General features: G+C 40.0%; 1 protein-coding gene across 8 annotated transcripts in view; it reads right to left on the bottom strand.

Moving 5' to 3' along the window:
- Positions 1-18672, bottom strand: part of LOC136866373 (palmitoyltransferase ZDHHC2) — a 364730-nt gene that overhangs the window by 187723 nt on the left and 158335 nt on the right. For all 8 annotated transcript variants that reach the window (XM_067143256.2, XM_067143257.2, XM_067143258.2 and 5 more), the window contains exon 5: positions 6923-7146. In XM_067143256.2, coding sequence (XP_066999357.1) covers positions 6923-7146 — 224 coding nt within the window. The remainder of the gene's footprint in view (positions 1-6922; positions 7147-18672) is intronic.

Raw genomic sequence — 18672 nt, 5'->3', positions numbered from 1 at the left:
CCCCAGCATTATCATTTCTCATCGACTGATATGTTTAGAACAAGACATACTACAAGCTGGGTCAGAAATAACCAAGCAGGGTTGTTACATGCAGAGACAAGCTGGTCAAGTAGACTTTTAGTCTTGATTCAATGGAATTAGAAAGTAGAATTTCCTAGTTACTACTATTCTAAGTGCAAGGTCGACAAGGGTGAATGAAATCATGAACAACTGTAACTTATGACATGGATTTTTATAAAAGCCAAATCCATCCATGAAAATCATAGACAGAGAAATTACACAAGGATATTGAATTTCTGGAAAAGTTACTTTGGAATAGGGGGTAAATATGCAATTTTAAGACCTCACTAAGGTTAACAGATATGAATTTCATATTGATTGGTCTGTATTGAACTGTGATTACATAGAAAATTAAAAGTTTTAGTTTAACAGTTACACCTTTTCAATACAAAACTCATTAAGGTTTCTTACTTGACTGTAAAAGAATTTCTACCGGGCGAGTAGGCCGTGCAATTAGGGGCACGCTGCTGTGAGCTTGCATCTAGAAGATAGTGGGTTTGAATCCCACTGTTGGCAGCCCTGAAGATGGTTTTCCGTGGTTTCCCATTTTCACACCAGGCAAATGCTGGGGGCTGTACCTTAATTAAGGTCATGATCACTTCCAACTCCTAGGCCTTTCCTATCCCATTTCTTATACTGTGGTTGAAGAGTAATGTCCTTTAAGATGATGATTCCAAGGTATTTTAAGTTAGAAAGTGGTTCTAATCAATTTCCTCTAAATGATATCTGAACTTGCAATTCCTTTCCAGTTGACTGTCATTTTCATTGTTTAGATTTTGGTGATACTCGCCTGACATTTTTTGAACCTGTTGTTCCCAAGAACTTGATATATTTTTTCTCCATATCAACATATTATTTGTAAATACAGTACTTGTTTATTTCTTACTAACAGTTTCACTGAAACACATTACAATTCATAATATCCGTGTGATGAATAAGAATGGTGATAAGATACCTCGATTCTAGATTCCTCCCTTTGTGTAGAACCATTCACGTTTCATTCCCGAATTTAATACAACTGTGAAACTTCTTGTAACGACTTTCACAATATCAATCAGAAAGACATTTACAAACTCAGACCACTTCAAGATCACCTTCCTCAGAACACTATTGTAGGCCTTACTGAAAATGCAAGATTCTTCCCACATTCCCATTAGCTCATCAGGATTCTCACAGAAAATTTAAGACTTATAGTCCATCAGCCTTTTCTAATCTGAAAAGTTACATCCTTGAGCCATCATAACAAACAAGCAATACATTTTCACATGTTGAGTATTGAATTAATTTTTGATGAAAAAAGTCAAAAACCCCCAAATCTCCACCTCAGTACTTTTGGCAAAAGGCTGAGTAGCACTATCAGTTGCAATGTATATTTAAATACTATTGAGGAAAGGCTGTATAGCAGGGTCAGATACTTTTTTTTAATTTGACAAACGATTGTGTGGGAGTGTTATTTTAAATACTTCTAAGAGTGGTCTAATATAATCATTTACATTTATTTAAACACATTTGAATAAAAGTGGTCTAGTAGTATCAGTTACATTTTTTATTAAATACTTCTGAATAAAAGCGGTGCAGTATCATCAATTACATTGCTTATTTACATACGAAGTGATGGGTGGTTTAAAAAAACATTTTTGTGCATACTACATTGATTCTTGAGGTTTTTGCTTTAAACTCATTGAAACTATGAAAATTAAGTTCTGTGAAGTACGCAAGTGATGCCACCAGCCCATACATTACATTACATTTCACAGGTATTATGGCCTCCCAGGTCACCTGTGGATGTTAATTTGAGGAACATGTAGTTAGAATTTCTGCCTGACTACCGCACAAGCTAACTGCAGCCTATGGTTTGAAAGGGGTTACATAGTCCTTTAATTTACTTTATATGAAGAGCCTATAAAGCACAGCTTGAAGAGGAGCAGTATGGTTTTAGAAGGAATAGGGCAATAACAAATTAATATTTTTTGTAAGGATGATCATTGGGATGCACAGGGAAAAAGGAAAGATGTCATCTTCACTTTTCTAGTTATCGAAAAGGCTTAAGACAGTGTAGAGACAAAAAATCTGGGAATTTCTTGAGAATAAATCAATACCATATGCTTTAATTAATAAAGTCAAAAGGCTGTATAAACATTGCCAGAGTTTTGTCCATACAGGCAAACAGATATTCATAGTAGTTTGAATGAGACCGAAGTACAAGAGAAGCTGAATGGCTGGAATGCTATATTCAAGCAATTTGGTCTCAAAATATGCAAGTCCAAAACTGTAGTATAGCCTGTTAGTTGGCAGAATATCTGAACATCATTTTTTTTTGCTAGTTGCTTTACGTCGCACCAACACAGATAGGTCTTATGGCGATGATGGGACAGGGAAGGGCTAGGATTGGGAAGGAAGCGGCCGTGGCCTTAATTAAGGTACAGCCCCAGCATTTGCCTGGTGTGAAAATGGGAAACCACGGAAAACCATTTTCATGGCTGCCAACAGTGGGGTTCGAACCTACTATCTCCCGAATACTGGATACTGACCGCACTTAAGCGACTGTAGCTATCGAGCTCGGTATATATCTGAACATCACTCTAGACACATCAAAGTTGGAACAAGTACACCGGTTCCATTATTATGGCAGTGTAGTAACAACAGAGTACAGAATGGAGCACAGCTTGACCAACTTGTGAAGATTTCTTTGGGATAAGCAAATTCCATTAAGATCAAAATTAATACTCTACAGAAGCTTCTTTGTACCAGCTGCCACTTACAGTCTAGAAACCTGCATCTAAACCAACAGAAATATCAGCAGTGGAAATGATGTTCTTAAGAACTACGATTCAGAAAACAAGGAGGAGCAAAATAAGAAACCATGAGATATGCCATCTTGTTCAAGTGAAACAACCCCTTCGTGAGATCTGTGTCGAAACCAGGCTGAAATGGTTTGGTCATCTCAAAAGAATGGACCCACAAAGAACAGCCAAAGTGTGGTTTGAGAAGGAACTCTAAGGCAAAAGATTAAGAGATCGGCCAAGGAAGAGATGAATTGATCAGATTAGAAACGATCTAGCTGGGCGAGGTCTAGATTTGCAGCAATATTGGATGGAAGAAGACACCTACATGAACAGAAATAATAGGGTCATCTGATGAGAAGTTGTGTGGACGCACGGAAAGGGGTACGAGGGATAAGCATGGTTGCCATGCATGTGCCTGTCTCAAGTCTCAAGGCGCGGCAATAAACAACTGTTCTGGCTGTGGTGACTCTTGCGAATTGAGGAGCTATTGTGAAGTCTCAAAGTGGTAATGCAACTGTGCTTTATTCACACACTTACGATAATTATATATACTGCATAACAAACGGTTTAAAAATGAACATGCATCTATTTCTTCTTCTTCTTCTTCAATTAATGTTGATAATTAGTGTAGTAATTTGTTACTCATGCTGTACCTACAAGCTGCCGTGACTTCTGGTCAGACGCAGATAGTAAGTGGAGAATGCTCATTCACCGCACCCAGGAAATGAGCTGGTTCATGATGATGATTACAGGAAGAGCCTTGTGCAGCAAATTTGATCCCTTATGCATGCTGGATAGGATCCATCATCATCTAAAGTTTCAATCTTGGATGCGCTTTAATTCACTGCAAAGTTTTGGAAAGCTGTGAAGCAGACTACCATCTCAAACTGTTTCTTGAAAGTAGGATTATTGAAGAATCATCCTGACTCTCAGCTGCCAGGACGAGGAGGTGGAGGAGGGGGTGGAGGAGCAGCAGCAAGCCTGCTTCTTCATGTACGGAGAATGTTGCAGGCAAACTGCACTACTGAAGACTTACTTCAGGTGGATGATGCCATGATAACTGCAGAGGAAGGAAATGTGGAGGAGTTGGTTGCAAAACAAACAGCAGCCACATCTTCCACCAGTGACAATGAAGAAGATGAGCATAGTGAAGTGGTGCTACCAGTGCTCAGGCAAGTGCAGCAGTGGACAATGTACATAGATATCTATCATCGGTAACCTTTATCAACTTGAAAAACAAATAGAGAACATCAGAAAAAAAGAAGTGTAAACAGAGATCAATTCTGGACTATTTCCGTAGAAGCAATGATTGTGTAGCCTTCCATCTGGAATAAATGTTCCATCCAGAGAAAGAACCTTTACTGCATCCTAGATAATTCTATGGCTATACTAAGAAAGATAACCAGATTAAAACAATACTAGCTGAAACCCATCAGGATATAACGGTCAATGGGATAAATATTTATTGAAGGATTTCCTGACATTCCTTGTTACTTTTTTAGCCAGGCTGAGTGTCTCAGACGATTGAGGCGCTGGCCTTCTGACCCCAAATTGGCAGGTTTGATCCTGGCCCAGCCCGATGGTATTTGAAGGTGCTCAAATCCGTCAGCCTCGATATGGCAGAGTTACTGGCATGTAAAAGAACTCCTGCAGGACAAAATTCTGACACCTCGACGTCATCGAAAACGGTAAAAGTAGTTAGTGGAACGTAAAGCAAAATAACATTACAATGTAACATTATTACTTTACAGTTTTCTTTATGTCACACCAACACATATAAGTCTTACGGCGACGATGGGATGAGAAATGGCTAGAAGTGGGAAAAAGTGACCATGATCTTCATTAAGGTACAGCTCCAGCATTTGCCTGGTGTGAAAATAGGAAACCACGAAAAACCCTCTTCCAGGCTGCCAACAGTGGGGTTCGAACCCACTATCTCCCAAATGCACGTTGATAGCTACGTGACCCAAACCATGCAGTCACTTGCTCCTTGTACCTTTCTGCACTATTGCAGCTTTAAAATATCGCTCTATTGACATTGTAACATTTAACTGGCCATGGGTGAAAACTGGCTGAGGTAAACAGAAACCTTCACTTACCTTGAGGTTTACTGATCATAATACAAAATGCCAAGTGAATTGAAAACGGATGCCTCTTGAAAGACAATGTAAGTGTTCTATCGAATATTGTTAAGTCAATTTGAGGGATTAGAGCTCTATGTCCAGCTTTATCTCCACTTATGATTTCCAAATCCGAACGATTTTCTTACATACTTCTTTAGAATTAGACCCAAATCAGGTTCCGTTTAGAAGCTGTTAGGAAACGTTCCGATTTCGAAGGAGTATAACTAAGCCTATGACTCCAACTTTTAGAATATGTGGAGGCAAACCACTAATTCCAAGGAATTCAAGAATTACGAAGGAAATTGACACAGCTAGCTTTCATCTCCAGAATTAATCTGTTTACACTAGCGCATGGTTTTGAACTACTGGATGTAAGTCCAATGACTTCTCAAATTAATAAATAAATTAATTATTAATTTATTTATTTACTAATTTATTAAGAAGGGCAACTTTCAAGAAAAATGCTGGCATCTTTCACAGAAGTGAATGTTTTGCTATAAATTTCAATCACGATATCATCATGTGCTAAATGTACTAAATTCTGGCAGGTAGTTCGATAACATTTGATCCATCAACTACAGGCAAAGAGCTGGGACAAATACATGCAACCGTTTCGTGAACACAACCATTGTTGAATGAAACTGTTGCAAGGAAGTAACAGTTTGCAGTTGCAGTGCCGCTCAGCTGTTGAGTTCTTCACCAGCACCATTCCACAGTTTCACAACCAGTACGTATACAAAACCATCATATTGTGACAAGAAGATGATAACCTTAATTTTTGTTATTATATATATATTTTAACGTTATAATTATTCCTACAACATTGTCTTTGTCTGGTATACATAGGTTTTAGTTATCACATAATTTGTTTAATTTTTATTTGGCTGAATATGGCCACTAAGTGGCTAAAACTAGTCCCAAGACTTAATGTAATATAATTTACTTGATATATTGTATTGAAAAGGTAGACCCTCTTGTCAATTTATTCTTACAATTGCAGTTCAATACGGAACAAAAATGAGATTTATAGCTCATAATGAGTTACTTGGTCAGATATGTTTTGGCTTGTTTCAAGCCATCATCAGCTGACAAAGCATGGTTAGGAATAATCATTCTCTTATAGACTAAAAGACATACATAAAATATATGAACATTCATGAGTAGAGTCTGGATTATTAGGTACTAATAGGTTAGAATGCAAACTTACTTATGCCAGTAACAAGTGTACCCTACACTGTACAACAGTTATGATATGAGATTTGCATAGATATTACGGGTAAAGCCTATAGAACTACTTGAATTTATGCTACTCTTCCTACATTATGGTATAATGAGTTGCATGACACTTCCTACAAACCAAATTATTTTGCAATCTAACCTATTCCACCTACAAATCTGAGGTATATTCATGAGTATGACTTAAAAGTAGTAATATTAAAATCAATGTACATAAAATAACTGAACCTTCATAGGAATTCTTAAAATTGTCATGTTAAAAAACTACGCATGAATTTGGTGATGAATGCATAATGCCTCTGTTGTAATAAAAGCACTTGTTCGATCAATTAACATAACTGGAAGAGTGGATTTTTGCATTTTCATGCAGTCTGAAGTTAAAGAATGTCTGCTGTTCATGGAAAGGTGCTAAAAATATATTAAACACTGAACATCCTAGGAAATTTTTCAAAATTAGTGCTTCTTGATGAAGAGAATATCTTCTTTGAAATGCTATGGGTTTTTAAATATATATATATAAACAGGTATATAACTGTTAGGCTCTTCAGTTTGCCAAAACTAACTTTGAGTAAATATTAAACTACTGAAAGAGAAAACATATAGTAACAGTATTACACCTACAAAAGAAACAACTTAATTAAATTAAGTGGGAAGCCAGAATATAACAAAAACCATTCTAATGCTAGTCAATGTACTTAACACTAATAACAGACTTACCTTCCAGAAACTAATAAAATATGACAATGTTGTAAAGGCTATAAAAAGGCAATAGAGAAGTGCATATCCCAGGAAGAGAATGAAGAACTTGTAGTTGAGGAAAGACACACAGTTGTTGACCCATGGGCAATGATGGTCCATCTTCAAAACACATTCACCACATACACTACAGTGGTGAGCTCGGTCAGGCTTCACATGCTGGCACTTGTCACAGTAGCGGATGGCTATAAAAAAAATTTAAAAATTTTTTTAATTATACACAAAGCTAAGATTAAACACCACATCACATATATCACACACTGAAAGCAGTATCTTGAGATAATAATCTTAGATGGCTTTATGATCAAATAGCTATCGCAGCAGACTTCAAAGTATCAGCTATGTAAGTGGATCAGGCAACTGGAGAAAAGCAATCTGGTTTATGCTTTGAGTGGAAGTATGAATATGGCAGTCTGGATGCAAAAAGATAAGGTCCTTAGTAAACTATTAAACTAAAAGTGAGAGTAGTGTAAAGACGTGAAATATGTTGTGGGTGCAACAGAGTAATTTTGAAATTTGTTCTTAGTGGTAGGGACCTTTTTTTTTTTTCCTCTATTGGTATAAACAATGTTTTGCACCTAATCACAGAGTGCATGAATAAAACCTTACTCGAGCGCAAGCAACATACAACTGGCCATGTGAGAAACAATCTAAATTTCCAAGCTTGAAGTACGTACGCCATCCTACACATAACCTCTTGTAAAACCTTCAATTATTATGTTTAATACATTTTAATTACCTTTTATTAAATGCTAAGTGTATTGTAAATTTGCATACCCTCAAATACGTATTGTGAATATGTCTAATCTCAAAATCTGTGTAGTCGAAAAATGTAGAAAACTGTAATATTTGTACACTGGGTATAATCCACTATTATTCTGATACATGTGGAAGTTTTCAGAAACTTACTGTAATGTTTTATTATCCAGATAGGTGTAGAAGCTTTAGGAATGTTGTATGTTTGTAAACTTAACTGAACATTTGAGTTTGATCTACTCCAATCAAGAGGCTAGTCGATCCATTGTTCCTTGTATGTTCGGATGTGTTCCATTTAAAGTGTCGCAAAACATTTCCAGAAGTTGATATTTCTAGACTGTTTTTCGAACGGTATATACTGAAACGGGAATGCCCTGCGAGCATTCGCGTTCATGTATTTCCTGAGAGAAACTCACTAACACCCGGCTGTATGCATTCAAAACAAGCGCCGAGCGCGCAGGCATTGTGGGGGACAGCATGCAAGCAAGCGCTGCTCCAGAGTGCCAGCCAAGGCCAAGTGACGTCACACCGAAAGTTCTTTTCGATTCTATGGCATTTCATCACGAACGGAAGGTTAAATCATAATTTCGAGAACGTCACCTTGTAGGCCTGGACATTAAATGCTACTACCCAAAATTTCATTAAAATCGGCGGAAGGATGGCCGAGATATGAATTTTTTAAGATGCTCACATTGACAGTCTCGCCGTCCGACCTTGGGCAATAAAAGGTCGCCAGCCTTGAGTAAGTCAGTGTGTCACTGAATGTGTCAGTGTGTGTGCGAGCGAGCATATCGTCGTGAACCAGTTGCCTCGCTATGTAATACGGTTCAGTACTCTGTCCGGCTGAGGACCGGGGTTCGAAAGTACGTAATACTAGTGTTCAAAGCCTTCTCTGTGGACTCTAACTTCGTGTGTAAGCGAAAGCTTATTCTTGTTAATATCAGTCTGTCAGATTGGTGATACAAAGCTAGAACAGGTCGATAATTTCAGGTATTTAGGTTGTGTGTTCTCCCAGGATGGTAATATAGTGAGATTGAATCAAGGTGTAGTAAAGCTAATGCAGTGAGCTCGCAGTTGCGATCAGCAGTATTCTGTAAGAAGGAAGTCAGCTCCCAGACGAAACTATCTTTACATCGGTCTGTTTTCAGACCAACTTTGCTTTATGGGAGCGAAAGCTGGGTTGACTCAGGATATCTTATTCATAAGTTAGAAGTAACAGACATGAAAGTAGCAAGAATTATTGTTGGTACAAACAGGTGGGAACTATGGCAGGAGGGAACTCGGAATGAGGAGATAAAGGCTAATTTAGGAATGAACTCGATGGATGAAGCTGTACGCATAAACCGGCTTCGGTGGTGGGGTCATGTGAGGTGAATGGAGGAGGATAGGTTACCTAGGAGAATAATGGACTCTGTTATGGAGGGTAAGAGAAGTAGAGGGAGACCAAGACGACGATGGTTACACTCTGTTTCTAACCATTTAAAGATAAGTGGTATAGAACTAAATGAGGCCACAACACTAGTTGCAAATCGAGGATTGTGGCGACGTTTAGTAAATTCTCAGAGGCTTGCAGACTGAACGCTGAAAGGCATAACAGTCTATAATGATAATGTATGTATGTATGTATGTATGTATGTATGTATGTACTGTGTGTATGTATGTGTCTCTTGAATTTTGTTTATTATGGGATCCTCTGAAGCTGATTGCTGTCTTGTTGTTATTATGAAAAAAGCTTTCCCAAAATCTTTTTAATGTCGGCAACCTACTGTGTCCTTGGAGGGATCTAGCAGCAACCGACGCAGCTTTCCATCTAGTGATGTAATGTAGCTGAAGATGCTCCCAAGGAACTAAACACATACCACAATCAATCAATTTGCTCCAAGCAAACTTATAGTATCAAAGAGGAGGAAATTCACTTTTGCTGATTTAATGCAAGAAAGATTTGATATGGGAAATGAAGCTGATCTCTTGCAAACACTACTCCTTAGTCAGATATCACCTAGAACCAACCGTGCTGCTTTCCTTTGAATCTTTTCCAGTTCTTCTATCAAGCAGTCCTGGTGTGGGTCCCATACACTGAAACCATACTCCAATTGGGATCTTACCAGAGATTTATATGCGTTCTCCTTTACATCCTTACTACAACCCATAAATACCGTTATAACCATGTGAAGAGATCTGCAACCTTTCTCAACAACCTCGTTAATATGATTACCCCAATGAAGATCATTCCTTATATTCACATCTAGATACTTACAGTGTTCGTCATGAGGAACTATCACCCCTTCAACACAGTAATTAAAACTGAAAGGACTTTCCCTCTTGGTGAAACTTACACTTGACTTTTAAGACAATTTAACCATCATACCATTATCCGCTCTCCATCTCACAACATTGCCTAGGTCCCCCTGCAGTCTCTTACGATCCTGCAACACAATTTACTACTCTGTACACTATAACACAATCTTGCAAAGAGCCTTATATGTGGTTCCAGTTCTTTACTCATAGCATTTATATATACAAGAAAACACAAAGGTCCAGTAATAATGCCATGCAGGACCCTCTCTTAGTCATTACATGATCAGATTTAACACTACACCTGCCTTAATTCTCAGAGTTCTATTTTCTAAAAATTTAGAAACTCATCAACCACTCTTTTGTCTAGTCCAATAGCCCTCATTTTCATCAATAATTTCCCATGATCTACCCTATCAAAAGCCTTTGATAGGTTAATAGCAATACAATCCATCTGAACTCCTGACTTTAAAATAACTGCTATTTCTTGGTGGAATCCTACTAGTTGAGCTTCACTGAAATAACCTTTCTTAAACCTGAACTGACTTCTATCAAACCAGTTAGTAATTTCACAAACATATATAATACACTCCGAGAAACTGAAAAAAGAACACCATGAATTTGTCGACCTAGCAGAGGGAAATTTTATAGACACACTCTTGAGGATGTATACAACACACGATCACACCGAAACAGACATAAACATCTGAGTACAGTCGACAGGGCATGTGCAATGTCAGCGCAAGTACTGTGTACACCCACCTTTTGCAGCAATGCAGGCTGCAATTCTCCCATGGAGACGATCGCAGAGATAACTAATGTAGTCTTGTGGAATAGCCTGCCATGCAATTTCCAACTGGTGCCTCAAATGGGCCATATTTCCTGCTGGTCATGCAGACCGTACAAGATGATGTTTGATCCGGTCCCAAACATGTTCAATGGGGAACAAATCTGGGGGTTGTGTTGGCCAGGGTAGTTGACATACACCTTGGAGAGCACGTTGGGTGACACGGGATACATGTGGATGTGCAATGTCCACTTGGAAAAGCACATCACCTTGTTGGTGCATCAACGGTAGCACGACAGGTTGAATGATGTAAAGATAAAAACTTCATTGTTCCGTATTGAAATTATTAATGTTAAAAATTAAATAATTGAAAAGGAGGTTCAACCTATTCAATACTTAAAAGAAGGAAATGCAGTAATCACATTCCTATTTAAATGGGACCGGTTTCGACCTTAGTCCAGGTCATCATCAGCCATAAAAAGATGTACAATGTTTATGAATATTGGAGGTCAGTTTCACACTTTGATAGGCACAAAGACACGACACCACATTCTGTATGCACAAAGTCACAACACTATCAATTAATATACGAAGTTCAAAAATAACTAGAAGTCGCAGACGAATAGATTTGTAGTAGAAAGCCGCCAGCTCCTGGTGATCAGCGCGACCTTGAATTTATAATTAAAATATACACTGACTGACAGAGCAAATGCAACACCAAGAAGGAGTGGTTCGAAAGGGATGAAAGTTGGGGAAAAAACAGAGACGGCACGGACGAATAATTGATGTTTATTTCAAACCGATATGCAGGTTACACAATGCGCACGGCATCGACTCAGTAGGATCACCGCGAGCGGCGATGCACGCAGAAACACGTCGAGGTACAGAGTCAATAAGAGTGCGGATGGTGTCCTGAGGGACGGTTCTCCATTCTCTGTCAACCATTTGCCACAGTTGGTCGTCCGTACGAGGCTGGGGCAGAGTTTGCAAACGGCGTCCAATGAGATCCCACACGTGTTCGATTGGTGAGAGATCCGGAGAGTATGCTGGCCACAGAAGCATCTGTACACCTCGCAGAGCCTGTTGGGAGATGCGAGCAGTGTGTGGGCGAGCATTATCCTGCTGAAACAGAGCATTGGGCAGCCCCTGAAGGTACGGGAGTGCCACCGGCCGCAGCACATGCTGCACGTAGCAGTGGGCATTTAACGTGCCTTGAATACGCACTAGAGGTGACGTGGAATCATACGCAATAGCGCCCCAAACCATGATGCCGCGTTGTCTAGCGGTAGGGCGCTCCACAGTTACTGCCGGATTTGACCTTTCTCCACACCGATGCCACACTCGTCTGCGGTGACTATCACTGACAGAACAGAAGCGTGACTCATCGGAGAACACGACGTTCCGCCATTCCCTCATCCAAGTCGCTCTAGCCCGGCACCATGCCAGGCGTGCACGTCTATGCTGTGGAGTCAATGGTAGTCTTCTGAGCGGACGCCGGGAGTGCAGGCCTCCTTCAACCAATCGACGGGAAATTGTTCTGGTCAATATTGGAACAGCCAGGGTGTCTTGCACATGCTGAAGAATGGCGGCTGACGTGGCGTGCGGGGCTGCCACCGCTTGGCGGCGGATGCGCCGATCCTCGCGTGCTGACGTCACTCGGGCTGCGCCTGGACCCCTCGCACGTGCCACATGTCCCTGCGCCAACCATCTTCGCCACAGGCGCTGCACCGTGGACACATCCCTATGGGTATCGGCTGCGATTTGACGAAGCGACCAACCTGCCCTTCACAATGAAGTATTTATTTATTTTCCACCTAGTCGATACAATGATTGCCTAAGGCAATTTTTATTGGTCAAAAGTGGTACATGTTTCGTATATTAACAACATCTTCAGCCACATAACAATGTTTAGATGAAAAATATAAAATAGACAAAGTAATGCTTTAGAGGAAGTGTCGACTAGGTGGAAAATAAATAAATACTTCATTGTGAATCTATTGAAGTGCGATACGGACCATGAAGCTGATTTTATGCAACCTGCCCTTCTCAGCTCGATCACCATACCCCTCGTAAAGTCGTCTGTCTGCTGGAAATGCCTCCGTTGACGGCGGCCTGGCATTCTTAGCTATACACGTGTCCTGTGGCACACGACAACACGTTCTACAATGACTGTCGGCTGAGAAATCACGATACGAAGTGGGCCAGTCGCCAACGCCGTGTCCCATTTATCGTTCCCTACGTGCGCAGCACAGCGGCGCATTTCACATCATGAGCATACCTCAGTGACATCAGTCTACCCTGCAATTGGCATAAAGTTCTGACCACTCCTTCTTGGTGTTGCATTTGCTCTGTCAGTCAGTGTATTAAACATAATAATCGAAGGTTTTACATCAGTTACGATGTCGTACCTATGACACTCTCATTACTGAAGACGACACGTCTCCATTCGTCCTTCCATAAGCACCTATCACAACTCCACTGAAGGTGGACTGCACAATGTTGCGGCACAAGTAGAAGACGCCCTAATGGCATATACAATTGATCAACGGAGACTGTCACGAATGGTCCTTGCTCATATCCCCGGAGCAACGGTGTCTCTAATTTATTGTGAAGTCACAGTGTGGTCCAATATGGCACTTCGTAAGATGCGACGGTCTTGGCGTGCATCCGTTCGTTGCCGCTGTCCGGACCCAGGCCGACGGGCATGCGAACCTTCTGCTGACCACTGGCAACAACATTAATGCACTGTGGAGACCTCTTGCCCCACGTGTTGCGCAATTCTGCATTACAACCACCCGACCATCCACAGGCCCACTATACGCCCTCACTCAAACTCTGGTAATTGCACAAATGGTTCATGTACTTGCTGTTGTGGCATGCTAACAATGCTGTAAACACAACAGGGTTCCGTATTCCAAAGCAAACTGGCTGCCATCAGCTCTGGCGGTGACCAACTGTTGCGCAGTTTGCAACATTCCACGGTTGATAACACAGTTCATGGTGGGTCTGCAGCGTTGCGCGTTTGATCATCGCATGCAGCTGCTCTCTCGCAGTGTTCCATGCAAGTATGGCAGACCTTATTCACTTGCGTCAAGGTGTTCTTTTTCCAGTTTCTGGGAGTGTATAATCAAAAAAGAATGTTTTCCCAGAGCTTACAAACAACATGTCAAGCTGACTGGCCTGTAATTATCCTCTCTATGTTGTCACCCTTTCCCTTGAACACCGGGGCTTCTATTACTTACTTGCTTACTGGTTGGTGCTCCTGGGTCTTCCTCTCCTTCCTTCCGGTTTTTTTTTTTTTTTTTTTTTTTTTTTACAAAGACTATTTTAGGCAGTACTGGTTTCTGCCATTCTCTGAACATACACTAGGGTATGCTGACCAGACATTATCATCCCTTGACCTTAACATCTTAGTTCCTGCAATGCTGCTACCTTCACTCCATACTTATCCAGTTCATTCCATAATTCCTTCAACTTGTCTCTTTAAAGTCCTTATATTCCACGCTGCTACTATGATATAATTTTTCCTTCTCTTAAGCCGTTTTTCTTGCCATGTCGTCACCAAGTTATCCGTTTTCCCTGTAGTATGTCTTAAGGTATCCGTAACATTTGCCTTTTTACGAGGTAAGGGAGTTAACCCTATGCCCAACCCCCAACCTGGAGGACCAGGGTATCACTCTTAATCTGGATCATCACCTCAGACCTGTCCAGCTTGGGTGGCCCTACCAGGAGCATGTGCTCTCACCAGCATAGTTTTAAGGATTATTTGAACATCCATTACATTACCCTTACCATCTTAGTTCCTGCACTGCTGCTATCTGCACTCCATACTTATCCAGTTGATGTATTTTGCCTTCATCAAGATGGTGATACATTCGGGAGGGGGGGCTTCTATTAGAACTCTCCATTCTTTCGCTATTGCTCCTTCATGCCAACAGTAATACAAAAGTATTTCAGATATAGTTCTATATCCCAACCCATTCTTCTTCTTTGTCATTTAGGCCTACTGAGGACCACGGGGCTCGTATCTACTATTCGGTGAAGTTGTTGCTTTCTTCTTCTTCTTCCAATACTCCTTCATTTGCCGACTATGAGCCAGCTTTCTCTCCTCTGTCCACTTAGTTCCTGTAGTCTTCTTACTTGTAAGGGACGTTGGGAAAACTCTGTGTCAGATAGCTTGCCGGAACAGTAGTCGGTCATCGGAACAGTAGTCGGTCATGAGTTTGTCCCAGTGGGATATCTAATTGTTCCATATCCGACTTAACTGATGTAATCCATTAGTATATCCCCAGGAATCTTATCAATTCCAGCTGCTTTTCAGTTTTCAAATTTTGAATCTTATTGTAAATATCTTTGGTATCATAGGTAAATTTCAATACTTCGTTAATATTAGTCGCTTCCTCTATCTGGACATCTCATTCAACTACCTTTACATACTGCTGGCGGAATACTTCCACCTTCTGTAAGTCCTCACATATATACTCCCCTTGTTTATTAATGATCCCTGGAATGTTCTTCCTGGAACCTGTAACTGCCTTAAAGTATCTATACATATCTTTCCATTGCTCCCTGAAATTCATATGAGGCAATTATGTTTGCCATCATATCATACTTAGATGACTTTTTTGCTAAATTCAATTTTCCAGTAAGCTCCATCAATATCTCCTTATTCCTGCAACCGTTCCTAACTCTATTCCTTTCTAATCTGCACCTTCTTCTTAACCCTAGTACACTAACCCTTCGTAAATTTTATGACGGTAGGTAGCAGAACGGTATAGTTTATTGCCTTCCGCGCATGCGTACCTGCCGCCATTCTGTGTAGCTGATTTTTTCGAGCAGTTATTGAGTGTGGCATGTGCGATTGTTGCTATCTTTGTTCATTCCTGTAATAATTGGGTGGGTGTCGTCATATTGACGAACGGTTAGTGATAGTGTGAACTTAAAAGTATAATGTGTCTTCATGCCTTTTTTTTACATTTATACTTATTTTATTTATTTTCTTGGTAGTTTTGGTTTCTTTGTGATGTAAATAACACACATTCATAATTTTAAGGGTTTATTTGAATATGCTGTGTTATAAAATTCATTTCTTATAAAACGTGTTCATTTAATATTTTTTGTGTGTCAAGTTTTCTATATTTAATAAATAATCATATAAAATTATTTAATATCTATGTATATTGATTCATGTTACATTTACGACACTTTAGGAACTCTAAATATCCAAAATCTTGCCAAATATAAGCTGTTACGTAGAAAATATAACAATTATAAATTGGAGTAGTCAAATTTACGAAGGGTTAGTAATAATGTGTGATGAAATAGGGTTAGTGTTCTAGGGTTAATCTCTTTATTTCCCTGTTATATAATGGGTCCTTACCACTGTTAAAGGCACATATCTGTTATCACACTACTCAACAATTTACTGCTTTAAACCTATTGCACAGGCTGTTTACATTTTTATTTACCATTTACCATTGACCATACCTGCATTTTTTTTCTAATTTGACCATGTCTCTCTGTCTTGTCAACCATATGGTATTGCCTAAGGGTCCTACTTGTATGACATCCCTTTCTATGACATTTATTTTTAACTATGAGAAAAAAGCTTCATGATCACTTATACCACCTATCACTTCAGTTCCTCTATAGAGCTCATCAGGTTTTATCAGCACCACATCAAGAATACTTTTCCCTCTTGTTGGTTTCATCACTTTCTGATTCAGCTGTCCTTCCCATATGAACTTATTCACCATTTGTTGGTCATGCTTTCTGTCATTTGCAGCATTCCCTTCCCAGTTTGCATTTGGTAATTTCAGATCACAAGCTACAGTAACAAGATAACAACAAATTACTGTAATACTATCTTTACAGTTAAGTCTTACACCTAAAATTTCATGTTCCTCATCCTCAACTTTTTCGTAACTTTCAAATTCTTCTTTCACCAGTACGAATAGTCTCCCTCCTGTAGTTTCTAACCTGTCTCTACGATAACCACTCCAGTTCCATGAGAAAATTTCTGCATCAATAATATCACTTCTCAACCATGACTCAATTCCCATTACAATATTCGATACACATATATCTATCAAATGACCTAATCCTATTCCTTTCTTTACACTTTAACACTAATAATTTTAAGTCATCCTTAGTTGACCTCATGTTTTCTATACTGGCATCATCACTCCCTAGCCTACTCTGCTTCCCTGAATGTACCTCCCAATAATTCTTCTAAAGAAATCCCTAACTTATTGCAGTTCAAGTGAAGGCCATCTGAGAATAGATCCTTATCTCCTACCCACCCATTAGGATCTACAAACCTTACTTCCAATTTCCCCCATACCCACTCCATAGTCTCATTTAAATCCCCAATTACCCTCCAGTCAGTATCCCTCCTACACAGTATCCCACAGTTAATCTCTTCCTTAAACTTCTTCCGCGCTGCCGTAACCAGATCCCGCACATTTCCAGCTATGTTAGTACCTATTCCTGCTTGCCTTCGCGTTATTGATACCAACGTAGAAAAATACCAGCTCCTTACCCTCCTCCCTCCCTTCTATTTTCCTCAACATCTGCCTTAACCTGTCAGCGTGTAGTGAAGTGACGAGCGATGCTCGCACAATACACGCACATACTGTACTGCAATCTAGCGGTTACGATCGAAGCTGTTTGTGTTTTAACTAATTTCTCCTTCAAGCGGAAGGTTTGAACTTCCGAACGATATACCTTGATCCCTATTTCGATAGTGCTTTGTCACTGATCTTCAAGTGATATTTCAAGGAATGTTTATCTCTGCCACCAGGGACAAGCACTGTTTTTGTCTGCTATCTGGTGACTACTATGCAAACTTCTTGCATTATACCTTCATTTCCTCTTGGGTAAGAACCTGACTGGCAACATAATTATAAATTTTATCTATTCAGGGCTCTCGAGACTGTTTTTTCCTGTCCTTTTTCCTTACCACACGCAGTCTTGGATTCCATCGGTCGTGACTGGAGACGGCTTCTATAAGTAAGTGTGGGTTATCGAGTGTGGAAAAACTCGATTCTGTCTACACCAATTTTTGGGCCTGTTATTTCAATGGATAGATTTGAATCAATTAGTAATTTTATGCATTTCAACAACAATGAGGCAACTGATACATATCGGGGATGCTCCAAACTATTCAATCTTTATCCGATTATGCCCTACCTAAAAAATTTCCAGAATTATTGAAATCTGTAAAATAGTACCACAGTTGTATTGCTTTGAATAAAGCCTTGCATGAATCTGAGAACGTTTTTAAACACCGCGTTCAGAACTCCTCCCGCAGCACAGAGACGACCGGGCATTTAAATCCACCACGTTGAGGGGTTAAACTAATTCCTGGATAATACTCTACCCTGGTACCCTTTCCTCCACACACTTTTCCCACATGTCTGACAAGTGTGTAACCCATGACCAGAGCCTCAACCTCGCCCTCCTAATTTGATTCCCTCCTCTCCTGGTTTCCCTTAACTTCCCTACATCTGCACAACTCACTTCCTCCTTCCTTTGCTCCCTCTCATAACCATGTTATACCTCCCTCTACCTATCCTCTACTCTACATTTCCCTGTCCTTCTGCTGTAAAACTTCCCTGAACTCCATCTTCCCTCTGCTGATCTACCTGCAGTGACTTATACTGATTCCTCACTGATACACCTACTGGGCCCACCCTTCATCAGGCAAAGACTACTCAACCCAAAAAATCTCTGCAGTTATAACAACATGTGCTGAAGACACAGCCAAACTCATAAACAAGAATACAGTGCCAATTCAGGTAACTTCAAGCCAAGTTCAAGACCTAGTTCAAAAAGGCAAAGAATAAAAGTGCCAGCACCTGGTCCAAATCAA

This window comes from Anabrus simplex, chromosome 3, assembly GCF_040414725.1.
Source record: "Anabrus simplex isolate iqAnaSimp1 chromosome 3, ASM4041472v1, whole genome shotgun sequence".
NCBI lineage: Eukaryota > Metazoa > Arthropoda > Insecta > Orthoptera > Tettigoniidae > Anabrus > Anabrus simplex.
The sequence above is the reverse complement of the archived record's forward strand: the minus strand, read 5'-3'. Positions and strand labels throughout refer to the sequence as shown.